The sequence below is a fragment of the Littorina saxatilis genome, linkage group LG3, assembly GCF_037325665.1.
Source record: "Littorina saxatilis isolate snail1 linkage group LG3, US_GU_Lsax_2.0, whole genome shotgun sequence".
NCBI lineage: Eukaryota > Metazoa > Mollusca > Gastropoda > Littorinimorpha > Littorinidae > Littorina > Littorina saxatilis.
The window spans coordinates 75796984-75810050 of NC_090247.1; the positions used below are offsets into that span (position 1 = coordinate 75796984).

General features: G+C 45.5%; 1 protein-coding gene across 1 annotated transcript in view; it reads right to left on the minus strand.

Annotated features, from left to right (window-relative positions):
* Window positions 1-13067, minus strand: part of LOC138963281 (DNA-directed RNA polymerase III subunit RPC2-like) — an 89403-nt gene that overhangs the window by 52179 nt on the left and 24157 nt on the right. The window contains exons 14-20 of the mRNA XM_070335343.1: window positions 11645-11807; window positions 7981-8134; window positions 7358-7432; window positions 3908-4006; window positions 2991-3118; window positions 1551-1636; window positions 556-679 (exon numbers count right to left, since the gene is read on the minus strand). Of these exons, the coding sequence (XP_070191444.1) occupies window positions 556-679; window positions 1551-1636; window positions 2991-3118; window positions 3908-4006; window positions 7358-7432; window positions 7981-8134; window positions 11645-11807 (829 nt within the window). The remainder of the gene's footprint in view (window positions 1-555; window positions 680-1550; window positions 1637-2990; window positions 3119-3907; window positions 4007-7357; window positions 7433-7980; window positions 8135-11644; window positions 11808-13067) is intronic.

Genomic DNA, 13067 nt, shown 5'->3' on the forward strand with positions numbered 1-13067 from the left:
CATCCACAGCTACGGCACAATACCAATTCTTTCTTTATTTTGGTGTTTAACGTCGGTTTTCAACCATGAAGGTATATCGCGACAGGGAAAGGAGGAAGATGGGATAGAGCCACTTGTCAATTGTTTCTTGTTCACAAAAGCACTAATAAAAAATTTGCTCCAGGGGCTTGCAACGTAGTACAATATATTACCTTTCTGGGAGAATGCAAGTTTCCAGTACAAAGGACTTAACATTTCTTACATACTGCTTGACTAAAATCTTTACAAAAATTGACTATATTCTATACAAGAAACACTTAACAAGGGCAAAAAGAGAAACAGAATCCGTTAGTCGCCTCTTACGACATGCTGGGGAGCATCGGGTAAATTCTTCCCCCTAACCCGCAGGGGGTCATCCACAGCTAAGGCACAATACCAATGCCAGTGTTTAAAACAACAGAGCTAAATAAACATGACAGATGGAATTTCCCTTATTTACCCCTGAAAAACGACACAAACAAACAAACTAACAATGCAGAATGATACGAATAACGAAAAACTACTTCAAAGACTGACCTCTGTCGAGGGAAGCCCTGTTCAGAATGAGAGCGTCCTCAATGTCGTAGCCGCTGTAACTCATGACGGCCACCGTCGCGTTCTGTCCTGCTGGCAGCTTGTCAAAGTCAATCAGCTCGATGGTCTGCAACACAGTCCCATACATAGCGATTGAACCCCAATATGACGTCAGAGACCATCTTTTATTTAGGCAGCGGGCTGAGACTTCGAAAGAGTGCCTGTTTGTGTACGGTCAATTGTATAAAAAAGGAATTCTAATAAAAATGGATTCAAACAGAAATGTCATCTTTATTTTTGACCAAAACATGACATTTGACACAGATCTGTACGGTCATTGTTCTCTGAGACCAGCTAGGGGTCGGGTTGAACTATGACTGTAGAAATCAATGTCAAATGTGATATTTCGTCAAAAATACAAAGAACACATGATGTACATCTTTGACGTTCAGCTGCATGTTATGGGACATGCGCACGTGATTTATTACTTGCTTTTAATAATTTAGGCCAGTAGAACAGAACAACAAAGGACACAAAGAGTTGCTGTCACAGCTTCTTTGTCCCATCTAAAGACTACACTGTGCCAACATTGCCCAGACACAGCCAAGATCTTCAGGACCAGTGTTGGAGTGATACAGTGGAACATTGCCCAGACACAGCCAAGATCTTCAGGACCAGTGTTGGAGTGATACAGTGGAACCCCCTTCTAAGACATCCAAAAGTCTAAGAAAATCAGGTTTTTAAAAGGAGGGAGTCTTAGAATGGGGGTCAATTTACATAGCTTATGACCAGAAAGTCTCAAAAAGTAAGGTCCTAAATGGGGGGTTCTACCGTACCTATGTCATAACGCTACAAAATCAAACACACACCCAAAAAAACTTTGAACAAGCCCCAAAATGAATGATAAACTGTGCACGCCAGTATTGCAGCCTATGTATGCAGAAGACACAAAGTGACAGGAAAGTGAACAAAACAAGAAATGTGACACTTTCTCTGACCTTTGACTTGACAAGCGGTGCGTGAGGGTAGGCCAGCAGATACATCAGGGTGTCGATACGGTTTCTCTGGTTGTAGCCGATTGTGCCTGCAGCATAGCAAAGTGTATTACTCTAGTGTCACACACAAACATCATCTCATTGTTAGAAACGCTCAAAATTTCTATCCCATAAAGTATAAGTGAAGTCAAACTTTGAACAAATATAAACACACTAGATGATTACCCGCTTCGCCGGGTGGATCGCGAGACAGAGTATGCAGCATGGCGGTTCGCCAGCTTCGCCGGCTTAGAGCACATGTTGACGTGATTGACGCCACACGAAGGAAGGGAGATAAACGCGCAAAACACTGGAGAAGATAAGGAAGAGTTAGTGGAAATGGATCTACAGAAAAACCAAAATCGGTTCACCGCGCCGCGCTAAGAGCACGCGTTGAAAATTTTCATCGACCAGATTGTGTCCGGGGTCTACTTGAATATGCCCACCAAATTTGAAGCAGATCCATCAAGAATTTTGGCCGTGCATCGCGAAGTGACAGACAGACACACACACACAAGCCGTATATAGATATAGATAGATGCCACAGCAGTCATTATGTTTAAATATCAACAGACAGCAAACCATGATCTCTTTCTTTTCCCTCTGTGCACTTGTTCAAACTACACGGTGGACCTCCACTCAAGGGTCATGATGCTTGCACACACAACCATAATTATGTGAGACGATGACTCTCCATGACATTGTTGCGCGCTTGTTGGTTTGTTTTGCACATTGCACTAATAGGATGTGTGCCTGTATGATCACGTGATCACGTGAGACCGCGAGACTTGTGAAAGATCTCGGCAGTCGAGCGGGAACCTTTGCGAAGTAAAGAACAAGAAATGATTTCGCTTGCTCGACTCACTTTGATTGCATTTGACTGAGAAGCATTCACCAACCAACAACCACCAGAACAAATAGAACAACAACACCACAAATGGCGTCGTCGACACATACACACAGGCATAGTCTTCTTCTTCATCGTTCATGGGCTAGAACTCATTTTTTGCACGAGTGAGTTTTTACAGGTTTGACAGTTTTTAACCCGCCATTCAGGCAACCATACGTCACTTTCGGGGGATGCATGTCGTGTTTCTATAACCCACGGAACTCGACATGGATCACAGGCACTTGGTCTTGTGCTTGCGTGTAAACACGAAGGGGGATAAGGCACTAGCAGGTCTGCACATAACTTGACCTGGGAGATAAACAAAATCTCCACCTTTAAGCCACGAGATGTGGCCAGGATTTGAACACTCCACCTTCCACATGGGAGGCTGATGTCTCATCCACTAGGCCACTGCGCCTGTCACATAGACATACAAAACTAGTGGCAAACAGACTGAAAGGCAAAGACACACAAATGCACAAAGAGCCCAAATAACCAGTAAATGCAAATCCTACCCATGGCCTGCTTGCCCATGGCACACTGGTATGTGTTGCGTGGGGACTGGTTGTGGTGGGGGTAGGGGATGAGGCCCGCACACACGCCCAGGATGGTGAACGGCTCAATTTCCAGGTGCGTCGTCAACCTGCAGGGACAAGCAAGAGTGAAAATACAGTGGAACCCCCCTTTAAAGACCTCTAAATATCAGAGAGAACCAGGATTCTTTGAGGTGCTCGTTGTGGGAAAGGTGGTCATTATCAAGAGGTGGTTCCTGGGCAGGTGTGACTGTACTACCACATTGTGACTTTCACCTCAATAGAAGATATATCTGTTGCACCTAATGTCTTGCTTTGACTCGCTGCCCTACAGGCCAACCAGCACAATGGGCAGTAAGTAAGTACCTTAGTTGTCTTGCTTTGACTCGCTGCCCTACAGGCCAACCAGCACAATGGGCAGTAAGTAAGTACCTTAGTTGTCTTGCTTTGACTGATTTACCATACTGACATGCCACTTCATTCATGCCAATGACACTCGACCACACGGTAAGACACTGGGAAAAAAGTCCCACCATAACAATTTTGTTTCCTAATGTGATAAAATTACTAAATCTGGAGGCTTTTTTTCTCAATCAGATAATGAGAGAGACAATCTGTGTTGTGTAGCCACTCACTGAGTGGTATTGGTGTGGGGTTGGGTGTGGGGTTAGGTAGGAGTGGTCGCTTGGGGGGGGGGGGACAACTGTGTTGTGTGGCCACTCACTGAGTGATGTTGGTGTGGGGTTGGGTGTGGGGTTAGGTGTGGAGTGGTGACTTGGGGGGGGGACAACTGTGTTGTGTGGCCACTCACTGAGTGATATTGGTGTGGGGTTGGGTGTGGGGTTGGGTAGAAGTGGTGGTGGGGGGGGGGGGGACAACTGTGTTGTGTGGCCACTCACTGAGAGATGTTGTACTCGTAGAGAGCCACCATGCAGTCGTTCTCCTCGTTGACATCCAGGTACTCCACCAGACCCTCGTGCAGAAAGTCCTCAAAGCTCCTGCAACAGTCACACACTGTTAGTACATGCACACTCACACTACTCCACTGTTAGTACATACACACTCACACTACTCCACTGTTAGTACATACACACTCACACTACTCCACTGTTAGTACATACACACTCACACTACTCCACTGTTAGTACATACACACTCACACTACTCCACTGTTAGTACATACACACTCATACTACTCCACTGTTTAGTACATACACACTCACACTACTCCACTATTAGTACATACACACTCATACTTTTCCACTGTTAGTACATACACACTCATACTTCTCCTCTGTTAGTACATACACACTCATACTACTCCACTGTTAGTACATACACACTCATACTACTCTACTATGAAGCAACAGTTATAGAATGCTTACTGTGTTGCGTGAATGACTGCCTTGAGCGACAATACAAGGTTGTCGTCACCAAGACTGAGACTGGTCTTTTTTGCACAGAATCAAATGACGACATTTATAACAAATGACGTCATTATCAAGATTGGTACATAACGTATTATTGTGCATAATTTCTTTGTGATCCGTTGTGTTTTCGTAAAGATACAGTGTATTTAGTCATGTAAGCGAGAGACACTGGCCTAAAAAATGGCGGCAAAAAGCACATTTTCAGAGAAGGATTTTCGATCCTACATCAAAATAAGAACAGCACTTGGTAAAACGGCCGGTGACATACTTGAAGAGCTGAGAACTGTAAGCCCAGGCACAGCACCATCTCGCGCGACAGTTTTTCGGTGGGCAAAGCATTTCTCAACAGGGAAAACGTCTGTGGAAGATGCAAGGGGAAAAGTGAAGAAACCACCTGTAACCGACAATAAAATGGTGTCCCATGTGCAACGGTTAGTTGATGAAGATCCCCGAGTGAGCAGTCATTTTATCGCCGAAACACTGGACATTTCGTCGTCGTCTGTCTTGAGAATTTTAAAACACAAACTTGGATACGCAAAGGTGTGCGCGCGATGGGTACCACATTTCCTCACTGAAGAGAACAAGAGGTGTAGGGTTATGTTTGACCAACGGCTACTCAAGATATACGACGGATGTGATCAAAAACGCTTGGATGAGATCGTGACTGGAGACGAAACTTGGGTGTACTTCTTTGAGCCAAAAAGAAAAGCTCAAAACAAAGCATGGATAAAAAAAGGTGCCAATGCCCCTCGGATCGTGCGAAAAAGTCGCTCCGGCAAGAAGGTTTTATACACAATATTTTATAACACAAAGGGCGTCATTTTTCAAAAACCACGCGAAAAAGGCAGAAGCATCATTGGGGTGTACAACAAGGAAAAAGTTCTTGCTGGCATCGTTCGTTACTACAAGAGAGCCAGACCAACTACAGGATTGAAAGGGATCAAATTACTTCATGATAACGCACCTGCTCACAAATCCAAGGTGGTGAAAGAGTACCTGGAGGAAGAAAACTTTGAAACTTTGCCACATCCTCCCTACTCTCCTGATCTTGCACCCTGTGACTTTTTTTTGTTTCCTCATCTGAAAAGACAATTGGCTGGGCGTCGATTTGACAGTCGATCAGCCCTCGGATCGGCTGTTTTCCAGTGTCTGAACCAGGTGCCAAAAAACGACTTCAAACGGTCATTTCTTGACTGGGTCCAACGACTTAAACTGTGTGTAGCCGCTAAGGGAGAATACTTCGAGGGTTTGAAATAAAAAACAACTGCATCATCTAAAGATTTCCCGGTTTTTGAGACCAGTCTCAGTCTTGGTGATGACAACCTTGTACCATGACAACTTGTATGATTGCATGTTTGTTTCATGAATGATCAAATTATCAACAAGTCTGCACCACTTAACTTGTGCAAAACATACAGCATGTACCCGACACTTAGGGAAATTTACAGACCTTCAACGCCAAACAGCTTCAATGCGTATCAACTGAAGAAGCATCACCAATTCATGAACAAAGGTAACTTTATTTGGCAATACAGTGGAACCCCCTTTATGGACCCTCCAATGAAGACTCCCTCCATTTTAAGACCTTGTTTTCTCAGACTTTCTGTTCAGAACCTCTGTAATCTTACCCTCCTTTTTAAGACCGGATTTTCTCCGATTGTTGGAGATGTTAAGAGGGGGGTTCCACTGCAGTCCCATCCTAACCCTGTGACCACTGCAGTCCCGTCCTAACCCTGTGACCACTGCAGTCCCGTCCTAACCCTGTGACCACTGCAGTCCCATCCTAACCCTGTGACCTCTGCAGTCCCATCCTAACCCTGTGACCACTGCAGTCCCGTCCTAACCCTGTGACCACTGCAGTCCCGTCCTAACCCTGTGACCACTGCAGTCCCGTCCTAACCCTGTGACCACTGCAGTCCCGTCCTAACCCTGTGACCACTGCAGTCCCGTCCTAACCCTGTGACCACTGCAGTCCCATCCTAACCCTGTGACCACTGCAGTCCCATCCTAACCCTGTGACCACTGCAGTCCCGTCCTAACCCTGTGACCACTGCAGTCCCATCCTAACCCTGTGACCACTGCAGTCCCGTCCTAACCCTGTGACCACTGCAGTCCCGTCCTAACCCTGTGACCACTGCAGTCCCGTCCTAACCCTGTGACCACTGCAGTCCCACCTAACCCTGTGACCACTGCAGTCCCATCCTAACCCTTTGACCACTGCAGTCCCATCCTAACCCTGTGACTACTGCAGTCCCGTCCTAACCCTGTGACCACTGCAGTCCCGTCCTAACCCTGTGACCACTGCAGTCCCATCCTAACCCTGTGACCACTGCAGTCCCGTCCTAACCCTGTGACCACTGCAGTCCCATCCTAACCCTGTGACCACTGCAGTCCCATCCTAACCCTGTGACCACTGCAGTCCCATCCTAACCCTGTGACCACTGCAGTCCCGTCCTAACCCTGTGACCACTGCAGTCCCATCCTAACCCTGTGACCACTGCAGTCCCATCCTAACCCTGTGACCACTGCAGTCCCATCCTAACCCTGTGACCACTGCAGTCCCATCCTAACCCTGTGACCACTGCAGTCCCATCCTAACCCTGTGACCACTGCAGTCCCATCCTAACCCTGTGACCACTGCAGTCCCATCCTAACCCTGTGACCACTGCAGTCCCGTCCTAACCCTGTGACCACTGCAGTCCCGTCCTAACCCTGTGACCACTGCAGTCCCGTCCTAACCCTGAGACCACTGCAGTCCCATCCTAACCCTGTGACCACTGCAGTCCCATCCTAACCCTGTGACCACTGCAGTCCCGTCCTAACCCTGTGACCACTGCAGTCCCGTCCTAACCCTGTGACCACTGCAGTTCCATCCTAACCCTGTGACCACTGAGAAAAGAAAACAGGCTTTAAACTCACCTCAAACCTTGTGACAGCTCATCAATGTGCTTGGACGTCACAAACGGCCGCTTGTTTTTTACGATGATGTAGGGTCTGGAAAAAAGTTCAAGCTATTGTATCTCATTGATAAACAAGACTACAGCTCACACATGTGCACACATACACACACATATGTGTGCACACACACACACACACACACACACACACACACACCCTCCCCCGTCCTCACACACACACACACACAATCTCTCTTTCTCCGAGTCTCAAGTCACACCAACACAGTCATGGACACGCCGAGACACAAGCGCTCACCTGCAAACTCTCCCTCCATCAGAAGCAATGTAGACACAAGCGCTCACCTGCAAACTCTCCCTCCATCAGAAGCAATGTAGACACCAGCGCTCACCTGCAAACTCTCCCTCCATCAGAAGCAATGTAGACACCAGCGCTCACCTGCAAACTCTCCCTCCATCAGAAGCAATGTAGACACCAGCGCTCACCTGCAAACTCTCCCTCCATCAGAAGCAATGTAGACACAAGCGCTCACCTGCAAACTCTCCCTCCATCAGAAGCAATGTAGACACAAGCGCTCACCTGCAAACTCTCCCTCCATCAGAAGCAATGTAGACACAAGCGCTCACCTGCAAACTCTCCCTCCATCAGAAGCAATGTAGACACAGCGGTGGGAATGGTTGGGAAAGACGGAGACAAACTCGCTGATGTAGCCAGCCCGCCGCATCAATCGGAATGTGTTGACCAGTTTCTTGTAGTCACGAATCACGCCAAGAATGTTGCCTGAAATCATCCAACAAAGTTACATATGACAGCTAAAGTAAGGTCTAGAAAGTTCAAAAGATTCCACAAGGAGAGAAAATAAACAAATTCCTAGCAATTTAATTTTGTTTGTTTCAAAGCTGAACATTTATGTTTTTGAATGGTAAGTGTAACTTGAATAAAATGTTCAAAACAGGTTGCAAATGTGTTTGTGCGTGCGTGGGTATGTGTGAGTGTTGCAATGATGGTGAGGCCTTGGTTTCCACGTTAGTGTATAAACTTTCATATTCATTTACCATTCTAGTTGAGCAACAAAACACGCACGTCATTTGAGATGCAAGACAAGAAATGAATGAAGATGCACATTACAAAAAAGTACTACAGTCAAACTTGTTTATAACAACCACCCAAGGGACAGTCAAACTTGTTTATAACAACCACCCAAGGGACAGACTATACTTTGTATAACGACCACCTAAAGGACAGACTATACTTGGTATAACGACCACCTAAAGGACAGACTATACTTGGTATAACGACCACCTAAAGGACAGACTATACTTGGTATAACGACCACCTAAAGGACAGACTATACTTGGTATAACGACCACCTAAAGGACAGACTATACTTGGTATACCGACCACCTAAAGGACAGACTATACTTTGTATAACGACCACCTAAAGGACCGACTATACTTTGTATAACGACCACCTAAAGGACAGACTATACTTGGTATAACGACCACCTAAAGGACCGACTATACTTTGTATAACGACCACCTAAAGGACAGACTATACTTTGTATAACGACCACCTAAAGGACCGACTATACTTTGTATAACGACCACCTAAAGGACAGACTATACTTGGTATAACGACCACCTAAAGGACAGACTATACTTTGTATAACGACCGCCTAAAGGACAGACTATACTTTGTATAATGACCGCCTAAAGGACAGACTATACTTGGTATAACGACCACCTAAAGGACAGACTATACTTGGTATAACGACCACCTAAAGGACAGACTATACTTGGTATAACGACCACCTAAAGGACAGACTATACTTGGTATAACGACCACCTAAAGGACAGACTATACTTGGTATACCGACCACCTAAAGGACAGACTATACTTTGTATAACGACCACCTAAAGGACCGACTATACTTTGTATAACGACCACCTAAAGGACAGACTATACTTGGTATAACGACCACCTAAAGGACCGACTATACTTTGTATAACGACCACCTAAAGGACAGACTATACTTTGTATAACGACCACCTAAAGGACCGACTATACTTTGTATAACGACCACCTAAAGGACAGACTATACTTGGTATAACGACCACCTAAAGGACAGACTATACTTTGTATAACGACCGCCTAAAGGACAGACTATACTTTGTATAACGACCGCCTAAAGGACAGACTATACTTGGTATAACGACCACCTAAAGGACAGACTATACTTTGTATAACGACCACCTAAAGGACAGACTATACTTTGTATAACGACCACCTAAAGGACAGACTATACTTGGTATAACGACCACCTAAAGGACAGACTATACTTTGTATAACGACCGCCTAAAGGACAGACTATACTTTGTATAACGACCGCCTAAAGGACAGACTATACTTGGTATAACGACCACCTAAAGGACAGACTATACTTTGTATAACAACCACCTAAAGGACAGACTATACTTGGTATAACGACCACCTAAAGGACAGACTATACTTTGTATAACGACCGCCTAAAGGACAGACTATACTTTGTATAATGACCGCCTAAAGGACAGACTATACTTTGTATAACGACCACCTAAAGGACAGACTATACTTTGTATAACGACCGCCTAAAGGACAGACTATACTTTGTATAATGACCGCCTAAAGGACAGACTATACTTGGTATAACGACCACCTAAAGGACAGACTATACTTTGTATAATGACCGCCTAAAGGACAGACTATACTTTGTATAACGACCGCCTAAAGGACCGACCAAAAGTGGTCGTTATTTTGTTTGTTTGTTTATTTGTTGCTTAACGTCCAGCCGACTACGCAGAGCCATATCAGGACGAGGAAGGGGGGGGATGAAGGGGGCCACTTGTCAAGCGATTCCTGTTTACAAATGCACTAACCCATTACTTGTGTCCCAGCAGGCTTTAGTAAAACTAAATTAATACCTATTGGAAGATTACCAGTTTCCAGTATGTTAAAATAGGCTTAACCTATCTACTGCTGGACTTACATCAGAACACTAACAGATTAAACTATACATGAATCGCGAGACAAGCGGAAAGAGAAGAGATTTTTGGAAAAAATACAGGTGAATGAGCAAGAAGGCAGAAAAAAGAAAAGAATTCATGAAGAAAAAGAGAGCATGACAGGAAAGAGGAACCAAAAATCTACCTAACAGCAAACTAGAAAGCTCCTGCGGTTCCAAAAACAGGAGGGGCCTTTAATTTCATAACCGCAGTGCCCCACTGCGGGAAGTGGTCGTTATAGACAGGTGGTTGCAATGGAAAGACGAATATATAGAATAACAAGGGCAAAGCCCATACGACTCACATGCTTGACCTTGACCTTTACATGACCTTGACCTTCAGGGTCAAGGTCAAATAACTAAACCTAGCAATGACATCATACACTAAGAACTGCTTTACACATTTTCCTACCAAAATACATGTGACCTTGACCCAAGGTCAAGGTCATCCAAGGTCATGCAACACAAAGCTGTTAATTCAAGACATAGGAAGTACAATGGTGCTTATTGGCTCTTTCTACCATGAGATATGGTCACTTTTAGTGGTTCACTACCTTATTTTGGTCACATTTCATAAGGGTCAAAGTGACCTTGACCTTGATCATATGTGACCAAATGTGTCTCATGATGAAAGCATAACATGTGCCCCACATAATTTTAAGTTTGAAACAGTTATCTTCCATAGTTCAGGGTCAAGGTCACTTCAAAATATGTATACAATCCAACTTTGAAGAGCTCCTGTGACCTTGACCTTGAAGCAAGGTAAACCAAACTGGTATCAAAAGATGGGGCTTACTTTGCCCTATATATCATATATAGGTGAGGTATTCAATCTCAAAAACTTCAGAGAAAATGGGAAAAATGTGAAAAATAGCTGTTTTTTAGACAACATGTATGGCCCCTGCGACCTTGACCTTGAAGCAAGGTCAAGATGCTATGTATGATTTTGGGGCCTTGTCATCATACACCATCTTGCCAAATTTGGTACTGATAGACTGAATAGTGTCCAAGAAATATCCAACGTTAAAGTTTTCCGGACGGACGGACGGACGGACGTCCGGACGGACGACTCGGGTGAGTACATAGACTCACTTTTGCTTCGCATGTGAGTCAAAAACTTTTGTGGGATCTTTGGTATGGTTGTTTTGGACAGATGGTCGCTTTCAAGAGGTTGTCACAAGGGTAGGTTTGACTGTACTACTAACAAAGCTCAGACGATATCCGTGGCAAAACAACCAAGCTACGGTACCATTGAGGAAGACGATGTAGTAGTAAGGGGAAGAGAACTCCTCCCCACACAGCAGCAGGATGTCCTCCACCCCCATGCTGTAGGCAAGCTGTCTGAGTGGAGCCTCATCCTGGTCCGTGGTGATGTGGGTCATCAGGGCCAGGTTCTTCACCAGGCCGCACGCCTAGCATGGAAAACACTCACATTGACACACCATGAACCATGGAGAAAGAAATTTTTTCCTCTTCAGGTTCACACAGAAGGTGACCTTTGAGATCAAAGAAATCTCACCCTCAATCCACCAGAAGCAGCTGGGATTCGAACCCTTCAAATAGAAAGCCGGCGTCTTAACCACTAGGGCATCATGCACGTAAGACAATGAATGTTAGGCGCTGTGTCCTTGTCTTAGTAGGGTTCTTTGCCAGGACACACGCCCAACAAGTTAACTTCAGAGCACTCACACTCACACTTAGTAGGGTTCTTTGCCAGGACACACGCCCAACAAGTTAACTTCAGAGCACTCACACTCACACTTAGTAGGGTTCTTTGCCAGGACACACGCCCAACAAGTTGACTTCAGAGCACTCACACTCACACTTAGTTGGGTTCTTTGCCAGGACACACGCCCAACAAGTTGACTTCAGAGCACTCACACTCACACTTAGTTGGGTTCTTTGCCAGGACACACGCCCAACAAGTTGACTTCAGAGCACTCACACTCACACTTAGTAGGGTTCTTTGCCAGGACACACGCCCAACAAGTTGACTTCAGAGCACTCACACTCACACTTAGCAGGGTTCTTTGCCAGGACACACGCCCAACAAGTTAACTTCAGAGCACTCACACTCACACTTAGTAGGGTTCTTTGCCAGGACACACGCCCAACAAGTTAACTTCAGAGCACTCACACTCACACTTAGTAGGGTTCTTTGCCAGGACACACGCCCAACAAGTTAACTTCAGAGCACTCACACTCACACTTAGTAGGGTTCTTTGCCAGGACACACGCCCAACAAGTTGACTTCAGAGCACTCACACTCACACTTAGTAGGGTTCTTTGCCAGGACACACGCCCAACAAGTTGACTTCAGAGCACTCACACTCACACTTAGTAGGGTTCTTTGCCAGGACACACGCCCAACAAGTTAACTTCAGAGCACTCACACTCACACTTAGTAGGGTTCTTTGCCAGGACACACGCCCAACAAGTTAACTTCAGAGCACTCACACTCACACTTAGTAGGGTTCTTTGCCAGGACACACGCCCAACAAGTTGACTTCAGAGCACTCACACTCACACTTAGTAGGGTTCTTTGCCAGGACACACGCCCAACAAGTTGACTTCAGAGCACTCACACTCACACTTAGTAGGGTTCTTTGCCAGGACACACGCCCAACAAGTTGACTTCAGAGCACTCACACTCACACTTAGTAGGGTTCTTT